The sequence below is a fragment of the Pyrgilauda ruficollis genome, unplaced genomic scaffold (genome assembly GCF_017590135.1).
Source record: "Pyrgilauda ruficollis isolate IOZ18807 unplaced genomic scaffold, ASM1759013v1 scaffold45, whole genome shotgun sequence".
NCBI lineage: Eukaryota > Metazoa > Chordata > Aves > Passeriformes > Passeridae > Pyrgilauda > Pyrgilauda ruficollis.
In genome coordinates this window covers 1,731,738-1,744,192 of record NW_024526044.1, presented here as the reverse complement: position 1 = coordinate 1,744,192, position 12,455 = coordinate 1,731,738, and the positions used below count along the sequence as shown (strand labels likewise).

At 42.8% G+C, this 12,455-nt stretch overlaps 1 protein-coding gene across 1 annotated transcript in view; it reads right to left on the bottom strand.

Moving 5' to 3' along the window:
• Positions 1 to 12,455, bottom strand: part of TAF4 (TATA-box binding protein associated factor 4) — a 37,480-nt gene that overhangs the window by 24,500 nt on the left and 525 nt on the right. The window contains exons 2-3 of the mRNA XM_041478517.1: positions 12,072 to 12,452; positions 9,044 to 10,132 (exon numbers count right to left, since the gene is read on the bottom strand). Of these exons, the coding sequence (XP_041334451.1) occupies positions 9,044 to 10,132; positions 12,072 to 12,387 (1,405 nt within the window). The 5' untranslated portion in view covers positions 12,388 to 12,452. The remainder of the gene's footprint in view (positions 1 to 9,043; positions 10,133 to 12,071; positions 12,453 to 12,455) is intronic.

The following is a 12,455-nucleotide window of genomic DNA, read 5'->3' as shown; positions in this document are numbered from 1 at the left end:
CCTACTCAAGGTATACACGCTCTGTAATTTTAGTCGATGCCACCTTTTCAGCTGAAGCTGTGAAGAATTGAAGCTGGACAATTCCACTGACTGACAGCTCCCCAGGGCAGCCTCAGCACAAACATTCCCTCCACATCCTCCTCTGTGAATTCATGCCTCTCTCACTGCCCATACAGAATTATTCTGCTTTGAGAATATGCCAAACACTACGCCTGCAAGTTCAATACAAGCCATCAACTGGGACATGACATTACATGCCATTTGGCTGATAGCAACATTTATTAAGTAGCTCTGCTTTTGCAGTTAGTCTGAACACAGAAGGAGAATTATTTTCACACCTGTAAGCTTGAATTCAGAACGCTTTTCAACAAAATCAGGTTTCGTTTTGATTTTTACTAACCATCAAATGCACAGTCCTGAGTAATGACTAAGCTTAATGACTGGGTATGACTAACACTTATAAATAATTAGTGCCTTTTCTCCCCCTCCCCCATGGAGGACAGGGAAGGAAAGAAAATCAAATGATACACTGGCAAAAAAGGAAGAAAGAAAGGAACTACGAGGTTGAATCTCAATGCATGAACACTTGTATATTCTTCCAATCCACCCTTAATACTACTGCAAACACGACTGCACATTATGTCTGTTAAAAACTACTAACTCCTCATGCTTGTCTTTTAACTTCCACACAGTTCAGTCACTGTCAGCCTCCCTACCCCAGATCTCTTCTCCCACACTGATCCCTCCACAAACACTCTTCTGGTCCCCTCCATCGACTCTTTTGCCACAGGTGCTGCAATTCCTCAGTGCTACTCCTCGGAGCTGGCACTTGTGACTCATGTGAGCACAACTGGTCCCACTCGCCACACCACGACTCAGGCTCAAAGCACCTGATGTTATTATTGTTTGGGAGAGAGGCTCTAAAATGATCCCTCCCTTATAGAAATGTTTGATTAATAAACTGAAGGAAGGTGTGCAGACAACTTAGCACAGCCTTGCTGCACCCCAAACCCTCTCAGAAAGACTCGAGCGTAGCACCACACCTCATAGCCTGGCTTTTGTTTATACTCTGATATCTAGAGCACATATTTTTCAACTGCACTGGTTGACAGCACAGTCTATCCAGCACGTGCTTTATTCTGCACAAAAGCACTGTGATAGCTTTTAACAGTTCAGCTACTCTCAGCAGCATATTTTAATCAAGCTATAATCATAAGTTAGACCATTTTTACAGGAGAGGCTTACTCAATTCAATACAAATCTTAGGACAGTCATGTCAGTCATGTAAAGTAATATTACACTCTGCTGTGATTTTTATGTTATTCGTTGTCTAGGGTTACTGACAACGTGTGTGTTGAAAAATACCATGTAAAGTAATATTACACTCTGCTGTGATTTTTATGTTATTCGTTGTCTAGGGTATGTGTTACTGAAAAATAAATTTTAGTAAGGCATTTTAAGGGAAAAAGCATCAAAATTAAGATACATAGCATTCGTAAGTTACAACTCAAATTCATAAACAGAGATCTACCATGGCAAGGAGTTACTTAATTTTCATCAATATTCTTTTCCAAATCCCACAGAAAGAGCTTGGTATCCAAACTGGACCTTGCACTAAATTCTGTAAATACAAAATAAAAGCACCATCCCTATTTAACCTATTTTATAACACATTTACACATTTTGCTGAGCATCAGCCTTTGACATTTAAAGTGCAACTTTTTGATTACTGGTAGTCTAAGTACAGAAAGTCATAGTTTTAAATGTTATTTTGAGTTCGACAACAGTTACAAACCCAAAGATCATATACATTTGTACAACACCTTAGGACAGTTCTACTGAGATGCTGAACAGATCTCACTGCAGGTGTATCAATTCCTTATAATTATCACCTCTTTCCTGATTACTGATAGATCTATACCATTACCCAGTGACAATAATCAACATTTTCTTCTTACAAAAAATATTCTATATTTTAAAAAACCCTTAAAGGCACACATAAGACCTCAAGGACAATTATTATATTTTACATTAAATACTATGCTAAAGACACCTGAAGAGAATTACTCCAAGAGAGGAGGGTTTGTGCTAAAAAAGTGTCTCTCAGTTGAGACACCTGCACCTCCAGAAGACAACCAGCATTTCCAGGAAGAAATTCCCACAGATTAGAACTGGTGTAAAAATGTCCAGAGTAAGCTGAGGTAAAACTGTCCTAGAAGGTTTAAAACAACCAAAAAGCTCTATTCATGTGCCTATGGGAAAAAAAAAAAAAGAAAAAAAAATAAAAAAGCCTCATTTAATTTGAAATATGGATGATCACATAATCTTTACACCTGTTTAATTACAACCTGTACACAGACCAGCCTGTATCAGCAATTTTGCTTCTCTTACAAGGAAGCAGATACAAGAGGGCTGATACAATTATTTGCACACAGGAATAGACCTGTGGCTGTGCAAAGAAAAAGCCCTTTGTCACCTGTGAGCAACACTCTCTCCCTAGAGTTTGGCCTTCCTTCACACAGAGCTTTGGGGTTCATAACACACCTAAAATAACTGTCAATTAACCAGGACTAAAACCTCCTCTTTACCATTGTGATAGATACGTGTGTTTCTCTTCAGTTATGAGAAACTGTATTTTCAAAATCCTTATCTTCATGCCACTACCTTTCCAAATCTTTTTTCACAAGAGATAACGTGCCTAACAAAGCTAAACTTGCTAACAGTCTTCCAATTAGCAAACCCCTTTTTCCATACATGAAGCAATGGCAACAAATTCAAGAAGTTTCAGACAGATTAATGGAGTTACAAACATTCATAAAGTTTCAACACAAACAATAATCTTGACAAGAGTAGCTATTTTAAGGTAAAAATTATGATTTTGAGTATTTCTGACCAAAGAAAAAAAATAAACACAGTAACAAAAAATATTTAATGTGTTAAGAGACTTCTATGTCCAGTTCTTTCTGGGCAGACTCAGTATTGATCACAGTTTTTACACAAAGCAACCTTTCCACACACCAGTACTTTCTCTTTCCTTGAACCCAGACAGTTTAAATATCAGTATTTTCAGCTGTGTTCTAGAACTACTTCATAAATATTTTAGAATGATATTTACATATCATTTCCCAAAAGAGGGAAGACAGACAACAGTAAGAGTTCTCATACACCAAAATACTTCATTTGAGGAGTTTGTGATCTAACTTGTCTCTTATCAGTGGCCCAAACTCACACATTTTCATTTCACTTTGCTAACAGGGCTGCAGCATCCTCTCTTAGTAAGGGATTAAAGTCCTGGGCAACATTCAAATTTGTGGTCCTCAAACCAAGAAGGTTTCACAAGCAACCTGCTTCAATTTCCAGAGATGGAAAACATGTAACTTCTTGCAGAGTGCAAAATACCTCAAAAGAAATAAATCACTTCTGGTTATTGACCAATAACCTTTATCACAAGCTCAGTGATACCCAAAACCCCCAGAAGATCACAATTTGAAGATCATACAGACATATCCATACATACACGTCCAAAGGCTGTTGGGAACAGGATTTTTCATAACAGAAGTGAACAATATGTAATCAGAGTTAATAGCTTTCATAACTTAACGAATTCACAATTATAGTCCCGTTAGATCCCATCACTTAACGACACAGTCTTATCAGATGTGCACAACATCAAGACACTTTTTAACAGAACCAGAAAACCCTATTGCACAGCTCTCTGAGGCTCAGGCTCTTTGGGGTACAAAGCCAAGCTTGCAGGAGTCCTCAGCTATGGAAGGTGCAATGTGAACAAACACAACTTTCAGTCTGGTGACATATGGCAGATCTGATGTAGCAGATTCCAAATAAAGCAGAATGTTCCTTTTGCTGATGCATGATTTGAACATAAAATCCACCCTGCACCCAGAAGAGTTCTGCAGAAGAGATCCATGGTCATCTTCCAGAAAGACAGATACTGCTTTACACGCCAAGTACAGGACTCCCAAGCTCCAATCCTGGCAAAATATCGATTCCTGCATGGCCTTGGGCAAGTCAGAACTTCTCTGACTTGCTCTTTCCCCCAGCTCTAAAGCAGAGTTTATACTACTTTATTTACCAACCACACAGGCAGGTTGCAAGGATTAAAGCATTTTGTAAAATGCTTTGAAAGTAAAACATACTGTAAAACTCTAAGAAACCCCCATTGTCACGGTGCACTGCAGACATTATTTTTAACAAAATCGAGCCATGCCAACACAGTTAACAGGCATAATATTGGCAGCACATGCAACATACAGGGAAACTGTAATGAGGATATGTTTGAACTCGCTTACTAGTCAGTGAGAAATAGAAACAACCACATTCCACTACTTCATAGTATTTCCCCTGTTCCTTCCTGTGTTCCTCATATTATGGGATTCTGAGGATTTCCTCATCTATCTACATCCTAGTTCCTTCAGGGACTTCTGGGGTACATGTTTCAAGTCCAAAGCAACCCAAAGAATGAGGCACTCAGTATGAAAAAGTAACATAAATTTCTTGCTTTGATTTTTCTCAGTTGCCACCCTTCTTCATTTTTATAAACTCTCCTTTGCCCAACCACCTACTACCCCAACTCCCAACTGAAGGAAACGGAACTACTCCTGCAGAAGTTATTTTTCAGTTACTCCACCTCCTAAAACTACAACTGCTCAAGTCAAAAGGACCCAAACTCATGCTTTAAATAATGTGTTCAGGCAGTTTGCCCATCCTAAAGCCACCATAACCATGGCCTGAGTTAGAATCCTTCTTGGATAGTGAACACAAGCTAAAAACCCATCGGCTTCTACAAAAAAGCTCCAATTTAACACCAAACGAAGTTTTGAGCCTCTAAGAGCACGAAGAAACCCTTGAGTGTGCATACTCATGCAGAACATCTTCCAGGATGGGCAGATGTAGAGCACTGATGCTCTTTCAGGTATCCTTTGCTTCTGGAAAGCATCAATGGTAAGTTTTAACCACTGCTAGAGTTCAGAACTCTGGAATATCCCACTGCTAAAGGGGCCCCTTTAACAGCAGTTTCTCAGTCTATAAAAGGCCCATCCTGTCCTCACCACAGAAAAGGCACATGAGATGCCCTTCAGAAAGAAAGCAAGGAAGAAATCTGTAGTCTTATCCCCTATCATCAGCTACTGGCAGATCCAACTGAGTTTTGGGAAAGTAATAAAGAAGTTTTATTTTTAGATACAAGGCAAAACAATTCTCCTCTACAACAGCTGCAGAACTGCACCACTGCTAGTGGGAAAACCGGTCATGACTGTAGAAGTAAAAAAAAAAAACCACATGATGACATGCCATCCTATCTGCTACCTTCAAACAGGACTACATGTCACCAAATCACATTTAATCAGGAAAATACCAGTCTTTATGAACAAGCCACCAAATTTTCATAACTACTAACAGTCATTCAGAAGGTAAAAGAAAAGAGAGGGACAGAGGGAAGTGAAAGTTTCTAGATTTCAATTTCACCTAAGCCAGTGGAGAAAACCATCCAGACCTATCTGCTCTGTGCTATTCTTACTGCATACCCTCAGCACTCACCAATGTGCTCCTTCTCTAAGCAGATACCTTAAAAACTTATTATGAGATGTTTGTACATAAAGATAAAGCAGAAGACAGTAGCAACACAAATTTGCAAGAAGAGAAATCAAACCTTGGAGCCCCAAGCTGACAGTACTGCTAGGTAAGGATAAACTCACACAAGCTGGGTTTGTACTACAGCACTGCTGGACAAGATGGGGTTTTCAAAAAATTATTTGGAAGTATAGTTTTGCCAATTTACAATGTGATTCTACCCTGTGTCAGCAATGACCTCTAAACACTTTACACACTCTTACAATGCAAAAGATAAATTTTAGTGCATAATCCCAGTTACACTTTTCTGCAGACTTTTCTGAGTACCTCTAACAGTGAAATACTGACTTACCACTTCGACAAACTCACTGATTTTCTACCTCTTATCATATTATTGTACACAACATATTTCTCATTACTGAAGTACTCAGCAACAAGCTTCATTCCATTTATTTCCAGTTTCAGCAGTGTTGCATCCTTAAGGCAGTATTGTGTAAACTTTTGTTCCTACCCCCTTATAAAATTATTTCCATCTCATTTCTAAGAGGGTTCTAATAGGTTATCTAATAGGGTTTCTAATAAGGTTATCTTGGGACCATCATTACACAAATCTGTCCAACTGGAGCACAAAGTCCCAAACACAAGCTCCTGAAGAAAAGACTAAGGACAACAGTTCCCTTCCTCAAAGATGCCAGAAGTGGAAAACCATCATTAATACACAGACACAATAGCTCAGTTCCTTGGAGAAGAAATACACCAAAATCCAGTAAGGTCACAATAATTATGGCCCACTGGCTCTTCAAACATCTCCAATTTGTCAAGATTTGTCAATCAGTCAAGGTCTGCTGCATAATTACCTTGATGTGATACAAAGCATTATTCTAATAGCAATATATTTTAAAGACCATTGATGGAGTTTATTTTCCACATGGTCTTTCAAAGAAAACATTTAAAATCTTGTAAGGTTTCTAATTTTCAAGTCCCAGCTTATAACTCCTGCTGACATTTTACATTCTGCTTTCCATACATGTGACACTGTAACTGTATTTTGGAGAGCTAGAAACAGTAATTCTGGATAAGAAAATAACAGTAAAAGGTGTGCTGTCATGGTCAAACCTTCCATCAGAATTTTCTAAGTGTTTGTAACTCTTGGTGTAAAAAGCTGTGTGTGCAGTGTATGATTTCAAACTGCTGCAAGCACTGTCATAGAAACTCTTACTAGCACACCCTATTAACTTACAGAAACAAACTTCTGAATGCAAATTCAATGCATGCAGTAGGTGCACAGCACACAGGCACTGCAGTTTCACACTACCAAACTGCCTCCAAAAACCTGGCCTATGATGCTGTCATTGAAAATACAATCTCAAAAGCACAGCCACCTATTCTCCTTTCACTATGAATGTACCTGCACTCTGCTGAAGATCTCAGCAGCTTCACATGGCCAGATTTGCAGAGGTGCTTGGCCTTTGTGCCTGAGAGATGTCTGCAAGAGCCCAGCATGCACCAATTCTCAAGTGTTTTGAAAGAGATGGTTTATGCAAAGCATTTTTAAAGCTGGTTGCTTTTACAAAGTATAAAAAACAAACCAAAGCAATGTAAAAGAAAAATAATCAGTTCCATTTAAAAAAATCTTTTTCAATATTAAGCCTGTCTTATCCCACAAGAACTCAGTTTCCAATTTCTATGTATCCAATCACATATACTTGCTTATTTTAAGTCATGCTTATTCTTTTGAAGTCATAAATATTTCTTTAAGTGTAGGACAGAAAAAAAAGTGCTTCATAAAAATCCAAGTTCTTAGAACCTACACTGTTTTACTTAGATCTATCAAGAACTCCAAAGGAACAATTTATAGTCCAATTTTACTTAAGGACTAGCAATGCTGCTTCTAAGAGTAACACATTTCAGGATGCTGTGGCAGTCAGAAAACATCAGCTAGCTGAAAAAGGGTCCCATTGCATTCCACACAAGTATTTTCCCTCATAATCAGGTTTATAATGCATTATTAACAAAAAATGTAGGTATAAATGGCACTAGACTAAACTGGATCAATCATTGATACAATATGGCAATAAATAAAATAAGGCTTTTCCAACCTATCAATTTACAGGCTTCAAATCAAGCACCACAATTCCAAGATCTGAATTTTACTGCTATTTTTTAAATTCACAACATGTCATTCAAGTTACTCATATAGGGAATAATCTTTTACAGACAAAAAAAGAGGAATATTTATACCAGTTAGTACTTGGATACACACAATGTTTGACAGACTTCATCAAACTACATGGCATCACATACCACAGATAGCATACTACACAAAAACACAGTGTTTAGTAACACAGCACACAATTCCTGATCTACTTTATGTGACAGGTGCATTGCTCTGAGGTTGGTCAGGAGTTCCAAGATATGTATTTTACTAAGACCACTTGTATTTTACTAAGACCACCTACAAAAATCACCACCAGTTTCATTCAGCGTTAGTAGCAAAATTCAATTAGCTGTTCTTTGCACAGAGTCCTGGAAACAGTGAGCACTAAGAATACATACAATACCCTTGTATGTATTATTATGAGGACAGGAAGCAATGTGTAGGTTCACATAAGTATTTGCAGTTAAAAAGCAAAGTGGATACAAGCAACAAGCCTGACTCAAAATAATAGGAAATATATAACATTAAATCTCTAAATCTGGGATATTTAAGGAGGGACAGAACAATTCTGAGCAAATAAATGCTTCTCATCCTGCTTTTCACACATCCACTGTGTTCAGGACTAGAATCCTTGTCCAGAGATGCTCAGCACTAAGCATGAGACTAGCTACTACAAAAGCTGCAGCCCTAGACACAACAGGGTGAGGTAAGGACATAGGAAGTCTGCCTTTTGTATCAGAATGCCAGTGACTAGAAAGATGATCATAAGCTTCAAATCTGTGAGTTTTTAAGTCAGAGTTTGAAGGTATCTAAAGCCAAAGTAGGTAGTTTTCTTGTGTTGTATCTGCTGCTTCTCTGTTCATGAGTGCTCTGTGGTACTGGGGGCATGCAGGGACAGGAGGGAACCAAGCAGCACTTAAAGGTTACAAACTACTGACAAAACCACCTGAAAATTCAAAATGTCTGTTGTGCTAATGAAATAACAACATTTCATTAGATAATGTTCCATTGTCACATTTTGGCAGTTTGCAGCTTCATCTACACTCACATTGGAACAAAGCTACCAGGCAGAATTATTTTCAATTACTGCTGAAAAGACTTTCTGGTCACCCAAAATCAGACACTAAGTAGTGGAATGCTACTATGCTACTACTACTCAACACCAGACCATTCTCATTGTTACATGTCATGCCTTTTCCACAATTCACAATTAAATGGCACGCAATCTTACTTGGATTCCTTCCTCCCTGCAAGATACACACTTCCAAAATAAAACCCCTCAATCCTCTGACTTACCTGGTGGTAACTGAAAATTCTGAATGTTAGTTGGATTCTGAGGTGGCTGAGGCAAACGAGGTGCTAAAACTGTAGGAGTCAAAGTTGCTCTGATTCCACTCGTAGTTGGTGTTGGAGTCCTTGGCAGACTTTGTGCCACTGTATTGGCAGTGCCTTTAGCCATTCCTGTGGGGGTGCCAGGAGCTGCAGGAGGTATCCCACCAGGATTGGGAGCAACATTGGAGAGCCCAGCTTGCATAGTTTGCCCAATAATCATGTTACCCCCTGTAGTACTGGGCTGGCCAGCAGTAGCCAGCGTCTGCTGTTGGGATACTGCCTGGACTATAGTTTTAGGAGACTCAGATTTGATGACCTGTGTGGCAGGAGCTGCTGGCACACTGGAACCAGACTGGCTGTTCACAAGTGACGTCTGGAGGGAAACTCCAGATCCCACAGTGGCTGTGGCAACAGCAGGAAAACTCCCCACACTGATGGTTGAATTGATCACAGTATTGCTCCCGTTCTGAGTGGCTGCAGCAGCTGCAGCCACCGTGGGTCCTGCTGTGTGGATGGGGGGCCTCACCAGCGTTACCGTGGGCGCCCCGGTGCCAACGCTCGGCGGTGGCTGCGAGGAGATCACTGTGGGCGAGGAGGAGGACGCAGAGGACACAGCAGTATTAAGGAAAGAAGTCTGGATGACAGTGTTAGAAGCTGAGGGCAAAACAGCATTAACAGCGTTTCCTTTCCCCACGGATCCAGGTCCATTGTTAACGAGAGGGGCAACAGCAGGTGCAGGAGCGGGGTTGGCAGTCACAGGAGTCCCAGAGAAAGCAGCACTTCCTGTGTGGTGAGAGTTCATCACCACGTTACTCCCATTCAAAGTCTGCACCGTCGTGGTCCCAATCTTGCCATTCCTGGTGGACAAGGCAGTTGCCATGGTGCTGATAACCACCGATTTGCCCTGACTGAGGGTCCCTGGAGCAGCAGTGACTTCAGATCCTCCTGCTGCTGCAGTGGTGGTGCTGGTGCTCGTTGTGGTGGCTCCATCCAGAGCTGAAGTCTGGGACCTGGTGTTATGATTAATAACACCCCCCTGCACTCCTCCTGCCCCTGCAAAACAACAACGAGGTTAAACAGAGCGAATGAGCAAGAAGAGAAGCCCAGCAAAGACAGAATGTTCTCCCTTATCACCAGGTCTTCTCCATCTCCCAAGCTGCCTGCCTGGAGCCAGGAAAACAGGACAGAGTACAAACTGAACATGGCTTAGAATACGTTATCTTAAAGCCTCCAATATCCCACCAAAGACTGGCAGATTCAGTATTAATTGTAACACCCCTGCTTTTGACACTACAGTACAAAGCAGGGAAAACAGATTTATTATGAACCAAGGGAAGCAAGAAGATCATCTAAGACCTCCTCCCCATTCTGGAGCCTGATATCCCGTTTAGAAACAGGACTGCAACTGCAGGGGGGGGAAAAATGGCCAAGGAAGACACATTATTAAGACATATTCCCTATACCCAGCACACATTACTCTCTAATCCTGTCATCTGCAAAGTAAGTCAGTCAGATCAGGAGGCTCAACAACAGCAAAATATGAAAAGTGAAAGGAAAGAAAAACATTGGCCTGGCAAGATAAGAAGTACTGCAAGGCCTGGAGCAGGTTTCTAGAAGACCCCTCTTCCTTATGACAGAATTTGTTCCGACGGATCTGAAGTTCCCACAGCCCGAGATAGTTAAAAATAAATAAATAAAAAGCAAAGCTGGTTTTCAGAAGGGACAAGATGATGTAGCTTCTTGTCCTGAATAATCCTCATGCCCCTTGATAAGGCCTGGTGTTAGCACAAGTACAATCACACACAGTCCAGGTCCTGGCCCTAAGGAGACAGAAATGGGAAAAGAACAGTGACAGGCAGACACTGAGATGCACATTATAAGGGTCAAGGAGATCCTCCTAGAAGAGCTTCATCAATCATAACAGACGGTCTGTAGTATCTTCTTACACTTCAGCAAGACAAAATCAAAAATAAAAAAGGGGGGAGGGGAGGAATTGCAGAGAGATTCTGGGGAGACATTTCTTTCAATCCCCCTGAAAAACAGCTTCCCTCCATTCCCACGTAGCGAGCCCTCAGTCCCAGCCTTCACACTGCCCCCCTACAAGCCTCACAAGACGAAGGGGGGAATATTCCCAGGCAGCTCCGGGGGTGGGCGGGTGGGAGAAGGCGCTGTGCAAGGTGGGGTGTTGTGGCCTGAATTCCCCCCCTTGCCGGGACCCGGCGTTGTGACTACCCCCCCTTGAGGGCAGAGGAGGAATGAGAGGTCCCCATGCCCCCTCCAAGCCCCTGGAACAAGGGAGGGGGTGCGGGGGGAATATCAAGGCAGGCAGATATGGGGGGGAAGCATTTTGAGGGACTTCCTCCCCTTGAAATCCCCCCTCGCTTCCTCCTCTACAGGAAATAGGTGTCATGATTAATAACACCCCCTTCCACTTCAGCAACAGCGAAGGGGGAGGGGAAGGAGCATTTACACAGACAGCTAAGGCGGCATTATCAAGAGGGAATCCCCCCCATAACCTCCACCCCTGGAAAGGGAAGGGGAGCAATCACAGGCGGCATGGGAGGCACAGCCATGACCAAGGGGGTGGGCTCTGCCTCCTTCAGTCCCCGAGATTAACAGAGCCCTTTTACACTCCAGCAACAAGGGCAGGAAAAGCAGAGGGGACCGGCAGAGTCACGGACGGGCACTGCCGGCTCCTTCTGCGGGGCGGCTGCCCCCACACATGATCCAACACCCTCGAGTAAGCACGGGCGAGGAGGGAAAATAAAGGGGAGGGAGCAGAGGCGCGGATACACACCGAGGGGGCATGATGAGGGGAGGCTCTCCCCCGTATGATCGATACCACCCTTTGCACTCCCGCTCCTGCCACAACGAGAAGGAGGAGAGAGGGAAAAGGGGGGAAAGCAGTGAGGGAAGGAGGCAGCGGGAGCTGGGGAGTGGGGGGAGGGGAGGGCCCCTCTCCCTCAGAGCCCCCCACCCCTGCCCACGTTACCTGCTTTTGTGATCTCTGGGGCACTCAGTCCCATCTTGCTGCCGCTGCTGCTCTCTGTTTGGGCATTAGCATTGCCTCCTACTACTACTCCTCCAGGGCTGGGGCTAGGGCTGCTGCTGCTACTGCTGCTGCTCACAACATGGTTCCCCAGCAGCCCCCCAGCGGCCCTCAGGGGCTCCTGCGCCTTGTGGTGCTGGTGGTGGTGGCCGGAGGCCGCCAGCTGGGACTCCAGGGAGCCCACCAGGTCGCTCACCACCTTCTCATCCACCTCCGTGTTCAGGAAAACCTCATCCAGCAGATCCGAGCCCGCCGCCATCTTTTTTTCGGAGGGTTCCTGTGAGCGGCTCCCTCCTCCCCCCCCTCCCCTCTCACGGCTCCCTCCTC